This window comes from Gopherus flavomarginatus, chromosome 1, assembly GCF_025201925.1.
Source record: "Gopherus flavomarginatus isolate rGopFla2 chromosome 1, rGopFla2.mat.asm, whole genome shotgun sequence".
In the NCBI taxonomy this organism is placed as follows: Eukaryota; Metazoa; Chordata; order Testudines; family Testudinidae; genus Gopherus; species Gopherus flavomarginatus.
This window is the reverse complement of record NC_066617.1, coordinates 312,652,913-312,675,451: the sequence shown is the minus strand read 5'-3', so window position 1 is coordinate 312,675,451 and position 22,539 is coordinate 312,652,913. Positions and strand designations below refer to the sequence as shown.

General features: G+C 41.6%; 1 protein-coding gene across 1 annotated transcript in view; it reads left to right on the top strand.

Moving 5' to 3' along the window:
* The window catches only part of HTR2A (5-hydroxytryptamine receptor 2A), a 41,138-nt gene extending 21,061 nt beyond the window's left edge, over window positions 1–20,077 (top strand). The window contains exon 3 of the mRNA XM_050949505.1: window positions 18,381–20,077. Coding sequence (XP_050805462.1) covers window positions 18,381–19,180 — 800 coding nt within the window. The 3' untranslated portion in view covers window positions 19,181–20,077. The remainder of the gene's footprint in view (window positions 1–18,380) is intronic.
* Window positions 20,078–22,539: the final 2,462 nt, after the last annotated feature.

The following is a 22,539-nucleotide window of genomic DNA, read 5'->3' as shown; positions in this document are numbered from 1 at the left end:
CATCAACCAGCAATTTCCTGCTGGCTAAAAGTATTGGTTGGGCAGATGTATCTTGGACCATTGCCAAACTGAAGGCTAAAGTTTGCCAAACTCTGACTTAGGTGGACCATAAGGGAAAGCCAATTATTTTTAATTATCTCAAGGGCCGTTTTCGGGAAAAAGTCTGATTTAAGTAGTGAAAGAGCCAAAGATGACTACTAATCAAGAATACAGTATCTGTAGCTCAATTATTAAAAAGAATCCGAGTGTATCTGCAACTTTTGTTTAGTGTGTGTGTGTGTGTGTGTGTGTTTAAAATGTCTGTTTATTTTCAGCTCCATGTATCTTTCGGAGTACTTCACTACAGGGAGTGACAATGCTATTTGAACCCATGTTCTTCCGAGCTAACTTGTGGCGGCAAGCCGCGGGGGGCGCTCTGCCGGCACTGCGAGGGCAGCAGGCAGGCTGCCTTTGGTGGCCTGCCTGCGGAGGGTCCGCCGAAGGCAGCCTGCCTGCCGTGCTTGGGGCGGCAAAATGCCTAGAGCCACCCCTGGAGCTAACTAGCCTGTAGCATGTCTGTACAGATCCTCTTTGAGTTGTATTTTATCCTGTCAGATTTTTAAATGTTTCTGATGTCAAAATGAAGACAGCTTTTCTCAGGCAGGTCCCCCACCCCCTACCCCACCCCGCTTTGTTTCTTCAAGCAATTTAAAAAGAAATAATAGTGCACCTAGCTGGCTGAAGGGATTGGTAATAGAAGACAGAGCCTGTCACCACTTCATATCTAATCCAGCCCAAATCAAATCTAATCCAGCGCTGGCCAGTATTGGCTGAAAGTTTTTACCATGTGATAGTTATGTGATGGCCTATGTGAAGTATCATTAGTCCAGTTCCCAATAGACATATGTCCGTGTAACAAAAAACACCTTCACAGTTCCACTAATTGGAAACAAGCTGACAAATTCAGTTGAGAAGACAAGGAGACCTTCTCACACCATGGGTGATACAGTAACATGCTGCCAAAAATACTAACAAGCTGCTCCCTCAGAACTATTCCATGTTAGTCGGTGGGACACCCTCTCTTGTCATGGGCTGAACAGGCAGCTGGGGAATGGGTCACTGTGGTTTTTCAGGTGAGCAGGTCACCTCTGACTGCTGCCAGCATCCCCTAGTTGGTATCAGAGGTCAAGTAGGGAAGCTTTTATCAGGCAGGTTTTTGGTGTAGGAGTGAGTCACCTATGACTGATGAAAAGGGAAGGGAGAGAAACAGACTGCCCTCCCTCCCAATACTGGCTCTTCAGTCTCCAGACTGGGGCTAGACAGGCCGAAAGGCGTGTCTTACACCCAGCCTTCTGCTACAACAGTAGAGCCCAGATGGCTGATTGTTTTCCACCCTACTGATAGGTTTACTTTGCTTTCTGTTTTCCCAGGCTACCTTCACAGGGCAAAGGGCTAGAGATTTATTTTTTCTAAAATGAAAGCTGAGACTCTCCTCCATAAGGTCCAGTGACTGGTCCTGCTAAGAGTCCACTCTAGTTCATCAGTGAGGGTGGTATTTCCAGGATATGGCTGCCGCACCATAATGGAAGAGTGTAGGGAAATTTGCATTGTTTCTGCCTCTGTTGCAGCTGTTACACAGAAAGAGGTCCATATTTACAGGTGAGTGTAAAGAGGGTCTAAGTTGGTTACCTTACATTTGCTTACATCGATATAGACTCCTTAGACTCACATCTAAATACCAATGTGTAACACATACACCCCCATTACCTCTGAATTTGGACTACTAAGGCTATGTCTACATTACCACCTATGTCAGCAAAACTTATGTCTAGGGACCTACCAATTTCACAGCCATGAAAAACATGACACAGACTATGAAACATGTCCTTCCCCAGGAAATCTGATCTCCCCTCGTTCCTACGAGCACCTGAGAAAAGGGGGCTCCTAGCTCCTGCTTGGCTGGGGAGGGACAGCACTTGCTCTTTCCCTGCAGGGCTGCTCTTGGGTATCTCTCCTGGCAGCAGATAGCTCCTCATCACCTCATCCCCACTCTGTCCAGCTCTGAAGGCAGCACAGAAATGAGGGTGGCAATTCCATGACCCCCCTACAACAGATTTGCAACTTCACCCCATCCCCTTTTGGGTCAGGACCGCCACAGTTTCACAGTTACACGGTGAAATTTCAGATTTAAACATGTGAAAACATGAAATTTATCAATTTTCAAATCCTATGGCCGTGAAATTGACCATAATGGATTGTGAATTTGGTAGGGCCCTATTATTGTCACTCACAGGTATGGACATTCCACCTCCTTGAGTGACGTAAGTTACACCAACATAAGCACTAGCTTCTCCCACCGACAAAGCTTATGCTGCTCACCGGTGTGGGTTTTTTATGCCAATGGTAGAGCTCTCTCCGTCGGCATAGAGCGTCTACACCAGACATGCTGAAGTGGTGCAGCTGTAACAGTAGAGCTGTGCCGCTGCAGTACTGTACATATAGACATGGCCTAAGTCTTACTGCATGCCAGGCTGTCTGTGTTAGTGTATGAGACAAGGTAGGCGAGGTAATAGTTTTTATTGTACTATTTTCTGTTGGTGAAAGAGACAATTCTACAAGCTCCTCAGAGCTCTTCTTCACGTCTAGTAATCAGAGTGTCACAGCTAAACACAAGGTGACTGGGCAACAAAATAGCAGATGAAATTCAATGCTGATACATGCAAAGTAATGCACATTGGAAAACGTAATCCCAACTATCGATATAACATGATGGGGTCTAAATTAGTTGTTCCCACTCAAGAAACAGATCTTGGAGTCATTGTGGATAGTCCTCTGAACATATCCACTCAATGTGCAGCGGCAGTCAGAAAAGTGAACAGAATGTTGGGAATCTTTAAGAAAAGGGTTGATAATAAAACCAAAAGTATCATATTGCCTCTATATAAAGCCATGGTACGCCCACATCTGGAATACTGCATGCAGATATGGTCGCCCCATCTCAAAAAAGAAGATATACATTTGAATTGGAAAAGATTCAGAAAAGGGCAACAAAAATGTTTAGGGTTATGGAACAGCTTCCGTATGAGAAGAGATTAATAAGACTGGGACTTTTCAGCTTGGAAAAGAGATGACTTGGGCGAACATGATAGAGGTCTATCAAGTCATAACTGGTGTGGAGAAAGTAAATAAGGAAGTGTTAGTTACTCCTTCTCATAACACAAGAACTAGGGGTCACCAAATGAAATTAATAGGCAGGAAGTTTAAAACAAGCAAAAGGAAGTATTTTTTCACACAATGCACAGTCAACCTGTGGAACTCCTTGCCAGAGGATGTTGTGAAGGCCAAGACTATAGCAGTGTTCAAAAAGAATGAGATACATTAACGGAGAATAGGTTCATCAATGGCTCTTAGCCAAGATGGGCAGGGATGGTGTCCCCAGTTTCTGTTTGGATCACAAACTGGTAATGGGTTACAGAATGTAAATATAAGACATACAACCAGTGACTCTATTGAGTCCATGATTTTGGGTGTCTAGCAGAGTTCTGAAATTAAGCTGCTAGGCTCGTCTTTCAAAGATGTTGCACAGGTTTCCTTTGAGGATGAGGACTGAGAGGTCAGACATGGAGTAATTGTTTTGTGGAAAGTGTTTGCCTATGGGTGGTGTGGTGTTTTTGTCTTTTATCATTTTTCTGTGTGATTTTTCATTTGAGATGGTAGTGATTATCTGGTTTCACCCACATAGTTGTTTTTGAGGCATTTGATGCACTGGATAAGGTACACCACATATGTAGGACCCCTGAATCTTGAAAGTTATTTTGTGGGGGGTATTGATCAACATAGTAGTGGACTGGTGTATTGATTAATTTCTTAGACTGCAGTGGTCAATAAGGGTTCAGTCTCCTGAGTACTACAACATCAGGAAAATTATTTCCAGTATCATTAGAATCTGAGACCTAAAGAGCACATGAGAAACAATTGCAATTTATCACAAATCCCTTATTAACAAATCCACTAAATAAATACACAATCCCACAAAGACTGAAATACAATAGCAGATAGAAAGATAGTGCAAAATGTTTACCCTATTACTCACATCACTCATATCTCCTTCTGGGGAACCCCAGAGTGCCAGCTATTATTTTCCTCCTCCTCCTTCTCCTCCTCCTCATCAACTTTATCGTGTCCATTATCACCAGTGGCTGTCATCCTGGCATCTTCTAAAGCACACAGGCCAAGATAGAACTTTTACAATGTTTCATGCTGACATCCACTGAGGTTCAGACATATTTATGAAGGTTTCAACTCCTTTTCCTTATCTATGCTTTCACACCCCACTAAATTTGGGGTGTCTTGTTTTAAATGTGCTAACTTGTTATTCCCCTTATACTCATTAACATTTACATCACTCAGTCACCATAGGAACTTGTAGTTAGCACACTGCTGACACCCTGTATCTCCAAAAATTCCCAAAATATTTTCACCAGCTTTAACTGATGCATTGCAATATATATTCCTTGAATATCAGCAGTTAACACATCTATTACTGTAACTGTTTCATCTTATGACATAGGATCACTCATTGGTTAGCTATTCATGTCAGCCTATTTTTAGGCCTGAGGCATTGTCTGGTTAAGCTAAATACCTTACATGCCTGAGGCCTGTAGACCTTTGTGATATAGTATTAATCAAAACTTATTTCATACCATTCAATCTTGAATATACCTTACAGGGCCTTCCTTTAACAGCAGTCTGTAAAGAAACACCTTTCTCATTGTTTTCCTGCAGTGACCGCTGTGTGAAAATATGTTCAGACTAGGGTGGCCAGGTGCCTGGTTTTCTTATCTTTACTCTCAACTCTCTTATTCTAAGCTCAAATGTACCTCAGCCACACACACACTACGTCTTGCCCTGCTGTTATTATTGTAAATTGCTTAAATCATAAAAGCTGCCTCATTAGTCGTTACTTAGTCCTGTCTTGAGTGCAGGGGACTGGACTAGGTGACCTTCTGAGGTCCCTTTCAGTCCTACACTTCTATGATTCTGTGAAACATTGCAAAAAAATTATATTTATGATAAAAGATTTAACTGCACTTCATTATAATCTTCCATTAGATTAGTCACTCTGTCTGGGGACCATATAATACTGTCTTGATACAGATTAGATAAGTATATCCTGAGAAAAATGTAGGCATTTTATTAACTTTAATGTCTTAGAGCAAGAAGTTCCCACAGTCTCTAGAGTATTAATCCACTTGTACCAGCTAGTAAAAGCTGTTACATAGAAATCTCCAAATTTGTATAGACATGTTCAGAGAGTGGAATATAAAGGAAATATTTATGGAAGGAAATTTTTCATACAGGAATTTTACGCATATGCTCACTCACCCAAATGAGTTGGATTTAGAGGAGACAGAATTTAAACTATCCATGTACCTCCTACTATAACAGGGAGGTATGAATCCTTAAATGTAATATACATGATTTTATTCTTTAAAGGAACCATGGATGAATTTTATCTGTTAGATAGGTCATTACTTCATATCTATGCAGAAAAAGTACTATGTGTCAGCAGATATACGTGCCGTAGTAAACAAGCATCAGAAAATCAAGGATGCATGTCACTTAGAATGCAAATTGTAAGGCCAGTCCTTCTCCTGGATGGAATCTTCTACTTTCTCAGCAGTTGCAGCTTATCAAGGGGAAACTGTTGTTTCTATTTCTCTGGCTTGGGACATGCAACTGGTAAACCAGGACCACAGGTGTTCAAGTCACCATATTGCTAATTCCAAGCAGTATTTTTTTTTTACCTTCAGAGACTGAAGCGCTTTAGGGCTTCAGTTTTCAAAAGGATGCTGCCAGGAAGCAAAGGCTATAGAGCAAATTGCTAGTGTCTGTGAATATCTTGAAACGTATCGGAGCATAACTAGAAGTATTACATCAAAATAAAGACTTATAAGGGGTTCACCAAGCGTTACCTGGGAAATTCATCACAATACACCATTAGTGAGGGCCTATGAGTACACACTTTGGACTAAATTCAACCGTGAGGTAACTACATTGAGTTCAGTGGCATTACACTGGGTATTAAGTTATCCCATTCTGTATTTTTTTTTAAAAAAGATGCTGTAGCTATTCCCTTCTTAGGGTTTGTCTACACTTTGAGCCGAAGGAGTAATCTCCTGCTTGAGCAGACGTACCTTCGCTAGCTCTGATCGAGCTAGTGTGCTAAAAGAGAAGTGTAACTGCAGCAGCACAAGTAGTGGGAGAGACAAGCCACCTGACTACGTACCCAGGGTCTCACGTGGTATCATCCGCAGGGCAGCTAGTCTATCCAGCTGCTCCCGCTGCGGTGGCTACACTTCAGTCTTAGCGTGCTAGCTCGATCAGATACTGTGCCACATGACATTAGCACAAGGAAACAAGAGAAATGTGGTCTAGATGAAATTACTATAAGGAGGAGGCATGACAGAAAAAACATGCTTAAAGAGTAGATATCAATACTTCACTGTCAAACTGGGAGGCTGTATCTAGTGGGGTCAGTCCTGAGTCCAGTACTAGTCACAATGAATGACTTGGATAATGGTGTGGAGAGTATGCCTATAAAATTACATAAGAATGGCCATACTGGGTCAGACCAAAGGTCCATCCAGCCCAGTATCCTGTCTGCTGACAGTGACCAATGCCAGGTGTGCCAGAGGGAGTGACCCTAACAGATAATGATCAAGTGATCTCTCTCCTGCCATTCATCTCCATCTCCACCCTCTAACAAACAGAGGCTAGAGGCACCCTTCCTTACTCATCCTGTCTAATAGCCATTAATGGCCTTAACCTCCATGAATTTATCTAATTCTCTTTTAAACCGTGTTGTAGTCCTAGCCTTCACAACCTCCTCAGGCAAGGAGTTCCACAGGTTGACTGTGTGCTGTGTGAGGAAAAACTTCCTTTTATTTGTTTTAAACCTGCTGCCCATTAATTTCATTTGGTGGCCCCTAATTCTTGTATTATGGGAACAAGTAAATAACTTTTCCTTATTCACTTTCTCCACATGACTCATGATTTTATAGACCTCTATCATATCCCCCCTTAGTCTCTTCTTTTCCAAGCTGAAAAGTTCTAGCTAATGGCACCAAGCTGGGAGGGGTTGCAAGCATTTGGAAACACAGGATTAGAATTAAAACTGACCTTGACAAATTGGAGAATTTGTTTGAAATCAATAATATTAAATTCAATAAAGAAAAGTGCAAAGTGCTTTACTTAGAAAGGAAAAGTCAAGGCACAGCTACAACATGGGGAATAACTGGCTAGGTAGCAGTACTGCTGAAAAGGGTCTGCAGGTTGTAGTGGATCACAAATTGAACATGAGTCGACAATGTGATGCATTTGCAAAAAAAGTTAATATCATTATGGAGTATATTAACAGGAGTGTCATATGTAAGACACCGAAGTCATTGTTCTGCTTTCCTCAGCACTAGTAAGGCCTCAGCTAGAGTATTGTGTCCAGTTCTGGGATGGTTTAGATATATTTGGTCCTGCCTCAGTGCAGGGGGATGGAGTAGATGACTTCTCAAGGTCTCTTCCAGCCAGGAGCGGTGCCAGGGTTTCTGGCACCCTAGGAAGAATTCGGGGGGTGGCATTTTGTACGCTGCCCATGGGGCACGTGGGAGCTTCTGGTTCCACTCCCATCGCGCTGCCAAAGAAAGACCCTTCGCCAAAATGCCGCATGCGACAGAGGCAGCCATTGAGCTGCTCAATTGCCTGCCGCTGTTTTCCGCAGCACGTTGGCAGAAGGTCCTTTTTCGGCAGCACGACTGGAGTGGAACCAGAACCTCCCGCGCGCCCCATGGCGAGCACACAAAATGCCACCCCCCGAATCCTGGTGCCCTAGGCGACCACCTAGGGTCACCTAATGGAAGCGCCAGCCCTGCTTCCAGCCCTACATTTCTATGGTTCTATGTGTACTCAGGCTGGAAATTTTGCCTTCCAGCTCCAGTGTAGACATGACATTAGCAATACTGCTCCAAAAAGTAGTACTACTAGGAACAGTGGCACAGCACCAACCAATCAGCACTTCCGATCTCCTACTTCCCTGTCCTGCACTTTAATGACTAGACAGCACAACTTCCTGCAACTCTCTTATTCCCTTGAAAGTTTCTCTTCCAAACACTGACTAAGGCAAATTCTGCTAAGTTTATGAGATGTGATCAACTCAAATCCTAATGTGCCCATATCAGAAGATATTTGCACTCTATATTTCAACTCCCTAAGGCTACAGGAGTCTTTCCAATTACTTCACTGGGGTTTGGTTCAGATCCCAAACCCGTTTATGCCATGCTTTTATTTCCATTTCACAGAGAACCCTTATCCTTTAAACCTCTTCTCAAATCTTCTTTAAGAGACTTATAAACTTTAGTCTTTTTGTGGATATTTAAAAATTGTAAACCTCAAGATGCATGCATTAGTCATCCCAGTGACTGGGTAATCATATCACCTTCATTCTTATCTAACCACTTACTATAGGATTCATCTTTTCCTGCTTTGTTCTTGTTTAACACATGTCCCAGTCCTACAAACTACTCCAGGCAGGTGCCTCTGTACCTGCATGAAACAGACTGCAGATCTAAGGATATAGACTGTAAACATTTTGGGGCAGAGACTCAGGCTATATCAGGGGTCGGTAACCTCTGGCACGCGGCTCGCCAGGGTAAGCACCCTGGCAGGCCAGGCTAGTTTGTTTACCTGCTGCGTCAGCAGGTTCGGCCGATCATGGCTCCCACTGGCCACGGTTCGCCGTCCCAGGCCAATGTGGGCGGTGGGAAGCTGCGGCCAGCACATCCCTCGCCCGTGCCGCTTCCTGCCACCCCCATCAGCCTGGAACGGTGAACCACAGCCAGTGGGAGCTGCGATCAGCTGAACCTGCCAACGCGGCAGGTAAACAAACTGGCCTGGCCCGCCAGAGTGCTTACCCTGGTGAGCCACGTGCCAGAGGTTGCTGACCCCTGGGCTATGTCTACAGTACAATCAGAAAGTGTAACTGTAACACATGTAAACATAGTTGAGGTAGACTGGGTAACAATAGCAGGGAAGCAGCTGGCAGCATCGGCTGTGGAATGGGCTAGTTTCACTCATGTGCACCAATCACACTTCCTGATTGCAGTGTAGACGCACCTCAGGCTTTGCTTGTTCCATAGTGCACAACATCTAGCATTATTTTGCAATAATTTACAATAATTTCTTCAAGCCCCACAAAAAAAAGTAAATGTATATATCTCTTGCTGGGCTAAACAATATGCTTTCTGAAAATTCTCATGGACAGCCGGAAACAGTCACTTCAGTAGTTATATGATATAATATTCCATCTGGAATCAGGTTACCATAGGTAAAAGTTAAAGGGGTGAGAAAAGTCTTAAGTAATTTGCCCCACTAATAGCGTTAAATGATTTATATGAATTCATAAAATGTTCCAGGTCAGAGTTAGATAAATCAAGCCATGTGTACTTTTATAGAAAAGTAAGTTATGACTACAGGGAGTAATATGAAAAATTTAGGAACAACTTCTTTATTTATTGTACACTCTCCTGTGTAGATGGCGCCTTAGGGGAAGATGTTAGGGAATACTGTCCTATGTCTTTGTAGGGAATATTGAAATATTAAAAGGAAATAGTATCAGGCATTGTGTCCTACTAGCTGTATATGAAATCCATTTGTAAGATGATATTTTCTGTGGATTTGTGGAAGAAATAATAATAAACACACACACGTTGAAATGCAGCCACTTCCTAGAGTACAGAGTGGCAGCTAGCTGGCATATTATGCACTGTCCAAGAATGAGTGAGAGGAAATTTACCCTACACTTACTAAAAGAGCCATGAGATGTTTAAGGTTCACACAGAGCAAACAGAACCTTTGGTGGAGAGTTTCAAACCACCTAGAGATTTTGGATACTCTATTCCCATGGGAATCCCGTAGGCAGCTTTGAAAATCTTCACCTCCGTTTTCATGGTCCAAACCAAACATGAACTTCATAGAACTCATCCTTTACAAGGGAGGGATGAAGTGGCCTGGATAGGATTAGAACCTGTGATCCCAAGATACTGCCAACCAAGAGCAAAGGTATGCCAAACCGCCCCTCTCTGATTACCAACATTAAGCTGTAATTAGTGGGTGAAGAATGGGATTTGGTGCAGTGTAACAGAGGAGCAGAATGGAAGCGCAGCCCTGCTGTCTCAGGCTAGACCGGATGCTTTTGTTCTAAGAAAGAGAAATGCATTGCTGGAACTAGTTAATATTAGGCTGGCAGCATTTGGGCAGAGATGAAATTATAACATACAAGAGAGAGGTTTGTCATTACTAAAGCTGGGCAGGATTTCAGAGAAAACATTTGGATTCATACAAAAGTCAGATAAACATATAAAAAATGCTCATATAATGGTGTAACTTGTGTTGTGTAACTTGCACATGTCCAGGAGAGAGCCAGAGCCAGACTGTGAGTGGCCCCTGTGTGGGTGTGTAAAGGAAAGTGCACAAGCAGCTTTCCCCACACATGTGCTCCCAATGCAAGGCCCAATCACAGTTGCAGACGCTGCACTCAAAGGAGGACAGAGGATACTTTCTGAGGGCATCCTGTGGGTACACATCACTCCAAAAGAGGCACCAGCTGGCAGAGGAGGCCAAGTGTTTTGCAGGATGCAAATTACACCATTCCAAAAAATGGGGCAACCTGGGCAGTGCCTGGGCACACTGAGCTGCTTGAAGGACAGATTGCACTTCCCTGAGTAACAATCCCTCCCTGAGCTCCCTCCAGGCAGTGCAACTCTGCAGGGTCCCCAACGCTGGCCACAATTTGGCCCATTGCTTGAATATGTCTGAAATATGGTGATGGCCAAGATTTAGGCAGGTGATCATTTTTTTTTAATTTGGGGTGAGCATAGGGGCAGAATTTTGCTACAGATAAAATTTAACAAAATTTAAAAATGTTTTTATAGTACGTCAGACAATCCTTAAATGTATGTAACAGTGCTCACACAGTATAAAAGCCAATTTAAATGAACACTGCTGCCGTGATGAACCTTGAGTTGGTGCCCCCAGATTTAAATGAGAGGGAACTGATGGCAGGGTCTTGACTTTAGAATTCACTCCATTCTCCACTCCTTTATAGCTCAAATCTGTTGATCTTCAGAACATGTGGCAAACTCCAGCTCAGATTTACTGGTACATTCCAGCTGTTTTGTGCTATGCTGGTTTTGCAAAGCAGCTGTAAACTCAAGTTTACTTGTCCGGTTAAATTTGGTTTATGATTGCTAGGTGTCTGCAAAGCAACCAGAGAATACCAGTAAACCATGCCCTTTATCAATTGGTTCAGGCTTTTAGGGCGAAAGGCATGATGGTTAGTATTGTTTTGATTTGGAGTAGTTGAGATTTGATATATTGAGATAGCCTTTTTGTTGATCTAGTTGTGCCATGTGGTTGAGGATTTATCACTTACTGCTTTTGTATGCATTATGTTCTATGGTTTGTTAAAAGCACCTAAAGTTTTGGACAGTCACTTTTTATTTGTGTTTAAATCATAAATAAATTCCCTTAAACCACAGGAAGTAGAATATTTAGCATCTCTTATTTATAATACATATTCTGTTTTCAAAATATTGCCTTCCCCGCTCATTGTCAGCTGGTAGTATTGGGTGAGCTTCTGCATCAGTGATTACATCTTGAGCTTTGAAACTGATTTCCCTGATCTTGAGATGTGAAGATTCAGGACGTTCCCTATGCCTTCTAAACATAAATCCACAGAGTCACCAAGAGCAAGGATATGGGAGCAAGAATATTGTAAGGAGTGAGACACTTCACGTCTGGATCATCAAGCATAAATAAATGAATTGGTCTGCATCCTACAGGATAAACTCAGCGAGTTCCTGTAATGAATTATAAAAGTTGAGTCTTTGTTATCAAATACAGATTCATGTAAGGTGTTTGGTCAGTGCTAAGTCTGGATTACTGTAATGTCAGGAAGTTATCCTTGGAGAACCCATGGTTTATATGGAATGAGGTCACCCAGTTAAGGCCTGATTCAAAATTCATCACTAGGAATCTTTCCACTGGCTTCAATGGGCTTTGGATCAGGCCCTTACTCAATGGTGTTCTTCATATGGAGCATAACACACCTGTGCTTTGTATACTGCACTGGTTGCCCATTTGTTTCTGAGGGCAAAATCCTATAAAGCTCTGTGTAAAGTCCAGTTTTATAAAGTCTTGGGTAGTTTGGCTTTTGGTGACCTCAGGGCTTGACCTTGCACCATTTAAGTCAATGGAAGTATTGCCATTAGTTTCAGTGAGTAAGATGCAACCCTAGAGACCACCTGTCCAAACATGCACTGGAAAACCCTAGCTGGAAGTCCCCCAGAGGGCAAGGAGCAAGACATTCTCAAAGGGGGAGCCTAAAGACTGGAATTTGCTTCACCATTGTTTCCAAAAAGCTTACATTTGTTGTCCTTTAGGAAATGCTGCATTGTCCATTGCTGTATCAACCAAGCAAGGTCCTAACAACTTCAACAGGACTTTATTTTTACAGTGGAATCCTCTGTACCAAGCTGCTGCTGCACCCTCTGTAACTCTCACTCCTCAGCTCCTCCCCCCTCCTTCCTGTTTCCTGTCCTTTCAGACTCCCAACAGCCAGTGCTCCCAGTTCTAATAATTACAAGCACGTCTAAACACCACACCTATCTATTTGTTCAGGCTTTTCATAGTATGCATCCTGCACAGAGTAGATTGGTGGGAGAGGGGATTATTTTTTGAGTTAACTTTTGTCAATTCTGTTTTTAATTTATGATTGTTAACTTCTATATACACCAGGGGCGGCTCCAGGCACCAGCACACCACGCAAGTGCCTGGGGCGGCAAGCCACGGGGGGCTCTCTGCCAGTCGCCGCAAGGGCGGCAGGCAGGTTGCCTTCAGTGGCATGCCTGCAGAGGGTCCGCTGGTACCACGGCTTCAGCAGACCTCCCGCAGGCTGCCGTCAAATCCGCGGGACCGGGGACCTCCCGCAGGCAAGCTGCAGAAGCAGCCTGCCTGCTGTGCTTGGGGCGCAAAATACCTAGAGCCACCCCTGATAAACACATGCATATTTTATAAATCAATCAATAAACGAATGATTAAAATTTAGACCAGAGCTGTTCCTTTATGCACTCCTGAAGCATGAGTTTGGATGTCCTTTATAGTTGTATCCCAGTTAGTATAAATGTGGATGGCATTCTTAATCATATAAATGTGTGATCCTGTTTAAAACACCTACTAAAATAATAGCCTTAGCTGTGAGTTTCACAGGTTAATTATGTATTGATTAATAAAAGGAAATGCTTTTTTAACACATTTTAAATTTGTTGAATTTACTTCCTTTGCCTAATTAGATTCTGTCATTCCCACACTTTAATTAACCAGAAAGCTTGCTGTTGAACAATGTAAGATTTCCTGCCTCTTAATATCTGGCAGTATTTCCAGCCTCTGGCAATGCAGGAAAAGAAATAACAGCACTGGGAATCAAATTTGGGGTCTCCCATACAATAGAACATAGCAGTCATTAGCCACATGGCTGGAGCATCATTTAAATTGAAGATCAATTTTGCACAACACAGATATAACAGCTATATTTGGCAATCCCAAATCTAGATTGTGAATCTTATTTATTATATTTGGTAAGGGAACTGCAATGGAATGGGATAACTGCAGTTAAAAACTGAAGATAGTGTCCACTCAGTCACAGTGATGAGGTTATTTAAAAGCAAGAAATCTGAAATTAAGAAGTTGTCAATTCTCCAGAAATTGCCAACAGCAAACAAAACAGATGGATAATAAAGCTCCTTACCAATCACTGAAGCAGTAAACTGTGACACTGAAAATCTGCCAATGCCTTTATCCCAGTTCTCATGAATGAATCTTTGACATTTTATGATGCCCATTTAAGGTAGCCTGGAATGATTGAATTATTTGTTCATGATGTTTTACCTTTTCTCAAGTTTGTCTCTGGCTTTGTATTTGAAAAAGCCTGCAGTTATGCTGAGAATTTTCAACTTTCTAGGACTATTAACCATCTTAATAGCACTCCTGCTCTTTTGAATCATTATGCTCTGTAGCAGTGCAAGGACTCTATTCTGTCGATACCGTTTTGTATTTTATCTGCACAGCTCCCAGTAGTTCCTTGAATCAAATGAGAAAAAGAGAACTGCTGTTATCTATACAAGGCAGAACTGGTATGGTATTGCTCTGATTGGTGTATTTTTGTACGTGCCTAAAGCCTAATAGTGAGCTGTTGAGTGCCCTCAACTCTCATTCAGTTTGCCAATGAAGTCATTTGGAATTGAGAAAGCTCAGCATCTCACAATAGGTACTCAGCACCTCACACAGTTGGGCCTCTAATTACTCAAAAATCACATACAAATATATTTCTAGTAGATGCCTATTCATGTAGAGTATCAGAGGGTAGCCATGTTAGTCTGGAACTGTAAAAGCAGCAAAGAATCCTGTGGCACCTTATAGACTAACAGACGTTTTGGAGCATGAGCTTTCGTGGGTGAATACCCACTTCCTCAGATGCAGGATGTTGCTCCAAAACGTCTGTTAGTCTATAAGGTGCCACAGGATTCTTTGCTATTCATGTAGAATTGACTAGGCTGTGAATCAGAAGTATGTTCTGAGTTACATACCCTGTAACTTCCATTGGGTTGCATAGGGTACTAGTCATTTTGGTCCCTTGCTGTAAAATTCTCCATGAGGTTGATGCTTCTTACAATAACTCAGTGTAGGTTCCTTTTGAGTTATTAGGTTTCTGCAACAATACAACAGAAACAGTTGGGACAACACCACTAGCCTGCTATCAAATTCTGTTCTGCACAGATAAGAGTGACACTTTTTTTGTAACATGGTGGATGCCGTCACTGTGACTCTCAATTTTGAGCTGTGAAGATAAATAAATAATCATAGTATTAACAGAATAAAGAGCCTTCTTGTATTATTACAGGCATTGATCATTCCAAGCAATGGCATTAATGTTAATGTAACATTATGTTATAAATTACTATTATCAGTGTGGACTGTGGTAGAGGCTTGGGGCTCAAATCACTCATCAGAGCTCCACTGTGCTAGGCACTATACACACATGAACTAAAGAGATGGTCCTTACCCTAAGGAGCTCACAGTCTAAGCACAGGATGACAGACAATAGATGGACAAGAACAAACAAAAGGGAGGACAATGTAACAATCAAGGGACTGACCAGCAGCAGACAGAGCACACTACCTGCTAGCCAAGAAGAACTTTCCTAGGAAGGGAGGGGTGAACACTAGGGCAGAATTTGTCCCAAAATACTGGACAATTCTTCTTCACCTCAGTTTTTCTACTTGAAGAAGTTGAACACAGAGACTGGGATTTTCTTTCAGGGGAGTTAGATGCACAGCTCCCATTGAAACCCACTAGCAGTTGGGTGCTTCATCCCCTCAGGGCTTGTCTACACTACCCCGCGGGGTCAATCTAAGATACGCAACTTCAGCTACATGAATAGCGTAGCTGAAGTCGACGTACTTAGCTCTACTTACTGCAGTGTCTTAACTGTGGTAAATTGACAGCTGAAGCTTCCCTGTTGACTCCACTTGCGCTTCTCATTCTGGTGGAGTACCAGAGTCGATGGGAGAGCACTCAGCAGTCGATTTATAGACATGATAAATCAACCCCCCACTGGACTGATTGCTGCCCACCGATTTGGCGAGTAGTGTAGACAAGCCCTAGACTCCTTCAGAAAACCCAGGTTTTCTTGCCCAGTAGGGTAAGTTTGCATGTGTGAAATTGTATCATAAAAGTCTTTACATCAACAAGGATAGTAGTGATCTCGCCTCTGAAACCTGGGCCCTCTTGTCATTATTTTCAAAATTGCCCTCCACTTCCTGCTGCTCTCTGAAATGCTTTTCTCAGTTGTAATCCACATTGCTTCTTCCCTTCCTTCTGGGGCTGCTGTGGAGAGTTAAGGCTGCAGCGCAGCCTTTTTCAGTCGGACATTTAAAGCGCTCTGGCTAAGAGCTTCTAACTAGGCTAAAAATACTGAGTGATGTGTAGGGGGAAGGATAAATCTTTTGTAGGAGACTTGAGGGTAACCTCCCACGGTCTTTTTATTGAAATGCCTGCAGTTTTTGGTACAGTTCAAGTTCAAGTCAAGTCAACCTTGGCAGGGATGACAGTAGTAATCAGAGAAGGGGTTAACTACACCTCTACCTCGATATAACGCGACCCGATATAACACGAATTCAGATATAACTCGGTAAAGCAGCACTCCGGTGCGGTACGATTTTTTGGCTCCTGAGGACAGAGTTATAACAAGGTAGAAGTGTATATGGGTAACACTGAGCACTGGGCTCCACTGGTTCACCAGCAATAAGGCAGCCTGGGATTCGTGCATTCTCCAGACCCCTAGGCCAATGGGGCTCCTTTGAAGCACTATGAGCAACTTAAAGTTGCTCTCTCCCAGCAGAACCCGAGGAGAAAGGACAGCAGTGCAAACATTAGCTGTCTTTCCTTGAAATATACGCGGAGTTACATTCATGTAATAAAATGCAGAGCCAAGTGGTAAACTCCATTCACCTTGGACCGCTTCACCTCCATCAAGCCCATTAGACCACAGCTCTATAGGAGAAGCAATATGCAGTCCTGCACCAAGAACAGGTTTTGTAAAGGGGGTTGTGTGGTACAAAGACAACCAAACTGGATCTGTCAGCCAGGAAGAGAGGATGTGGCTCTACCTGGCCAAAGATCACCTCCAGCTCGGCATTTAAAAGTCACAGCAAGCACAGCAAAAATCCCCTTAGGGTCCTGTTCTCTCTCTCACCCCTCTCAACCGGGCCTCTGCAAGAGTAACTGCAGCCCCTTTCTAGGATAGTTGTGACAATTTGGGGAATCTGTCTATGTACAATCTATGAATTCCAGTTTGATTTTATAAACTAACTAAAAATTCTCTGTTTTTCATTTTTTAAAAATTTTAAACAGCCAAAAACAAGACAAAACAAACAAAAAAATTGAAAAGTGCAAACATGTAAAAGCCAAAAAAAGGTGGGGGGGCAAGGGCAGCCACATTTTTTTGCTTGGGGTGGCAAAAAACCTAGAACCTGCCCTGTGCTGTGAAGAAGCTGGGGCTCAGGATCCAAACTGAGCTCTGGCCAGTGAGGGTCCCAAAATTCAAGCACCAGGCCATGCCCAGATGTCTACACAATTTTTAGCCCTGCACCTCAAACCCCTGTGAGCCCAAGTCAGCTGACCCAGGCCAGGCACAGGACTTTTAGCCCTGTGTAGACACAGCCTGAGAGACCTGGAAGGAATCCAGAAGGACATTCAGAGACAATAGAAGCAGGGACAGGTGAGAGGAACAGGGGCGTATGCTTTTGTAGCAGAGGAGTCCTTTTAACTGCAAAACCAGCCACAGAAGAAGAAACCTGACTGCAGCGAGGGGAGAGAGTGAATGAGTGAGCAAGTGTCAGAGAAGCCACATGCTGGAGGGGTATCCTGGACTCCTTAGAGGACTTGACCTAAGCCCAAAGTATGCTCTAAAGTAGTGAGGAAACTAGGCAGGGAAATGTGTACAGGCATTTTATTGTTTTGTCTAGATCTGTATATTTCTTGTGCTAGCTAAAGTAAAAAACTTGATTAGTTTTTGAAACCCTTACAAAGCCTCTGGGTCTGTTTGTGTCCCATGCCCCTGAAGTGGTGAACTGTAAACTCAGAGTGCTCACAGACCTGGCATTCTGAGTAAGCATGTGCTGAAACTACTGGGGAGATTAGCGGATCAGCACTGGCCCTGGTGGCCTAAGCCAGCTGGGCTGTGAGGCCCTATTTCCACAAAAGGGTACCAGACAGACAGCCTGTGCCTATAAATTGTGCCAGGCAGGCCAGGGAAAGAGACAGTGCTGCAGCCTACTTAGACCATGGGAAGCTTAAGAATACACTGTGTGATGGGACCCAAACCCAGCAATCTGGTGAGTGTCTGGCTCGGCGGAGCTCTACTAGGGCTGTGACAATAGTAACACTCCAAACAGAAGCTTCTCTCCTAATAACTACATGCTGATGCTCCAAGACAAAACCTACAAACAGCATTCTTTCCCTGTGCTTCCACTGTAGTCCTAGCTCAAAGGGTGAGACAGGAATGGAACCAGCAGACTGTTGCACATGAGTTGGAGGCACTGGGGAGTGGTTTCTAGGTACTTTGAATTAGTTTTGGAATGTCTTTTAATCTAACCACTTTGTATCAGTTATAGGTTATGCCCAGTAACTGTATACCACACTTCATGTTTCGTCAAATGATGTGTATTTTTTGGTATTTATTTATCATTAATGTGCATGAAATTCTCTATTTCTTTTTTCTAACCAATCTTCAGGTATCTCAATGCCAGTACCTGTGCTTGGACTACAAGATGATTCCAAAGTGTTCAAGAAAGGTAGCTGCCTGCTGGCTGATGAAAGCTTTGTCTTAATAGGCTCTTTTGTGGCGTTCTTCATTCCTTTAACCATCATGGTGGTCACCTATTTTTTAACTATAAAATCACTTCAGAAAGAAGCTACCTTATGCATTAATGACCTTGGCACAAAGACCAAGTTTGCTTCATTTAGTTTTCTCCCTCAAAGTTCTCTGTCATCAGAGAAACTCTTTCAACGCTCTTTGAACAGAGAGCTGGGGAATTCAGGAAGGAGGACTATGCAGTCAATCAGTAATGAACAAAAAGCTTCCAAGGTTCTTGGTATTGTCTTCTTTCTGTTTGTTGTGATGTGGTGCCCGTTTTTCATCACCAATGTGATGGCAGTCATTTGCAAGAAATCCTGCAATGAAGAAGTCATTGGAGGACTGCTTAATGTATTTGTCTGGATTGGCTACCTTTCTTCAGCTGTCAACCCATTAGTATACACACTGTTCAATAAAACCTATCGTTCTGCTTTCTCACGTTATATTCAGTGTCGATACAAGGAGGAGAAGAAGCCTTTACAGCTGATTTTAGTGAACACCATACCTGCTTTAGCATATAACTCCAGCCAACTCCAGCTAGCAAAAATGAAGAGTTTAAAAAAAGAGGCTAAAATGATGGCCAAGGATTATTCTATGGTTACAATTGGAATACATCCTTTAGATAGTACCTCAAAGGGCAGTATTAGCCCAGTCAGTGAAAAGGTTAGTGGTGTGTGACTCTGCTAGCCTGTCAACAGCTGCCATGGCAACCAGTGGTATGTACTCAGAAAACTTCATCTAACTCTGAGAAGCTTTGATAGCTTAGGAACATTAGCCCTGTCTAAGAGAACTTCAATAGCATCACATACTCATGTTATCCAATTAATGACAAACAGGGTTAAAAAGCTATCAAATGTGCATTTATTCATACAGTATTTCAGCTGTTTTAAGCACAGGCGTTATTAAACTTATTTTTTTAGTATCCTAAATAATATATTTCTTAAAGAAAAATGCAATTTATTGTATTATTATACCATGGGCTGTGAAGAAATTAATGCGTTTCTTTTCCTTCTGCAAATGAAAACAAAGCTATTGTTTGGTTTACTTGCTGGTTACCTTTGAATTAATTTGTCTTGTTACAATGTAATTTTATTATCATTAACTGAATGAGCACTTTACAGGATTTTACAGGAAAAGAAAACATCAGTTAATTTATAGATATATATTTAAAAGAAAATAAATATTAAAGAAAATGCTATGAAAACCTGTGTAGATCAACTATGTGAAAAAATTGGTGTTTTTATGGATATTTTTCCTTTCCAATTACAATTTTGAAATGTTCTGCCATTTGTTCTGTTCTTCAAGTTAGTTCTCTTCAAAAGTAAACTAAATTTGAATGTTCCTTTGTCACTACAATCATTATTGACCTATATTTTCTATTTCATTTTACCTCTATTCTGAATGTTTCACATGCACTGGTTCAGACTTTAAAACATACTGTTACAAAAAGCCTCTATTGAGCTTGGTTCTCTACTACATTATACTGTTTTTACAACAGTGTAAGTGAGGTAACAGGGTGGAAAATCAGGACCAACACCACTAAATAATTTCAGCTTTAATCCTGTTGACATTTCTATTTACAGCTCCCATAGGTTTCCCATAGGTTTCCCATAGGTTGCCTTATTCTGGCAACATTCCCATAGATGTCAATGAGCTTTACCTGAATAAGGACCACAGCCCTCTACTTTGCAGTAATAGATTTGCGAGACAGTTAATAAATAGATATCAACTAAGAGATAAATTTTATTATTGGTAGACGTCAGGGTTTAGCAATTTCAAAACCAGAATTAATAGCGTCCTGCTGATATCTGGCCACTGTTTGAACTGAAATACAATACTGCTTACTAGGGCTGGTGGGGGAAAATTATTCCACTTCATGAAAAAAATTGAAATTTTGACATTTGTTTTGGTTCCACATCAGAGAAAAATGAGACCTTGTGGCATTTTTTGTGAAAAAAAAAATTAGATCCCACCCCAACATAACTCAGCTGCTAGGGCTCTCATCTGGGATGTGGGAGACCCAATTTAAAGTCTCTGTCCTCTGAATCAGCAGGCTGTTGGCTATTCTGGGGTGGGGTCTCTCTCTCTCTCTCTCTCTCTCTCTCTCTTCCACCCTGAATCAGAGAAACATTTACAGCAGGCGTCAGCAACCTTTCAGAAGCGATGTGCCGAGTCTTCATTTATTCACTCTCTAACTTAAGGTTTCGTGTCTCTTTCTAGAAATCTATAATAAATAACTAAACTATTGTTTTATGTAAAGTAAATAAGGTTTCAAAATATTTAAGAGGCTTTATTTAAAATTAAATTTAAAATTCAAAGCCCACCGGGCTGGTAGCCAGGACCCAGGCAGTGTGAGTGCCACTGAAAATCAGCTCGTGTGCTGCCTCCGGCACCTGTGGCATAGGTTGCCTACCCCTGATTTACAATCTAATAGCATTTTTGATGGAAAAAACCTTTAATCTAAAATGTTTCAACCGGCCTCTGCTGTTTATAACTTTTCAACAGCATCTGAAAAATGTCCAGTGACTTTAAGCTTCTGTTATAGAATATTTTCCTAGTTTGTGGCTACTGTGCACATTTTTATATACAGTAGGGCAAAAAATCCTCCATTTCTATCCCATTCATGCAATTGTGTACTGTATGTATGTAATTGGTGCCTAATGGTAAGATGCATTCTATTTTGAATACATAACATATATGTTTATGTAAACACACACAAGAGAAAAATATTTGTTGTATTTTGAAAACTTTAAATGTGAAATTGTGCTCTAATGTTTAGTTGTTTTCTTAAATCCCACTGCTAGCCAAGCAGATTAAAGCACTCAAATGCCATCAGTTCCTTTATAAACTAGAAGTTTGTCTTAAGTTATTGGGGGGGTTGTTTGTTTGTTTTGGTAAATTTTAAGAGAACTATATTTGCTGAAGGTTAAAAAATATTAAACATCTTGTTAGAGTCAAACAAAGCAGAACAGCACCTTAAGGAACTTTATGACCTTAATAAACACATGGAAATTATGATCATTCTACCTTTCCAATGAATGTATTTCTCTACAACAAAAATGTATTTTGTTTAGATGAGCAATATATATCTAACTGTAAATATCTCAGTTCTAGCAACAAGCTACTTACAATATTAATCAGCCTATCAAATTCATTTGACTCAGGGGAGTGTTATAAAGGTAAGATTACTAAGTGCCATAATAAAATAAAATACAATATAAATTTTACTTCAACTGCATGACCACAGCGCCATCTCTTGGTACTTTTTTTAAAGTGACTATTATCATAAGAAGAAATCAAAATGTGTTGTCTTATTTAATGCTTTGTTTTCCTGCTATTTGCATAAAATAACTTCCTAAAACATTAAACTGTTAATTGTTCTGTACAGTACATATGATTTTATTAACAACTGTAATGTGTGTTAAAGTAGGATGGTTATTAATAAAGTGCCCTCTCAAAACCCAGTGGTAATCACATGAGCTTCATCAGGCTTTGTAATATACAGCTAAAAATATGTACCCTCATATTGTTCACAAATTATCAAATTAAGGAAAAAAGGCTCCTTTACTCATTGACCAGTGAGGCACCACTGGGCTAACCGTATCTGATGAAAACCCCGATTTCAAAAATCATGCCATACAATCCTATTTGTTTGTACTAAGATATTATAGCATCTCTATGTTGGACAGATTCTACTTTCACTTATTCCTGTTTCACACCAGTGTAACTCCATTGACCTCAGTGGCATTACTCCTGATTTACACTGCTGTAAGCGAGTCAAGAATCAGACCCAGTACCTGTATGTTCACATATCCATTCTGATTTCCATTGCTGAAGCTCAATTTCAAAGTCTTTCAAGCCAGCCGTATCATCCTCTTCATTATGTATGTTACAATTGTGCCTAGAAATGTCAATTGGGACCAAGGTCTTAAATAAATCCTGCTTGTTCGCACTATAAACTGTCTGCAGTTTTGTGAAACAAAAGGATTCTGGTTTAACAGAAATAGAGCCAGCATTAGGCATAACCAGACTAAGCA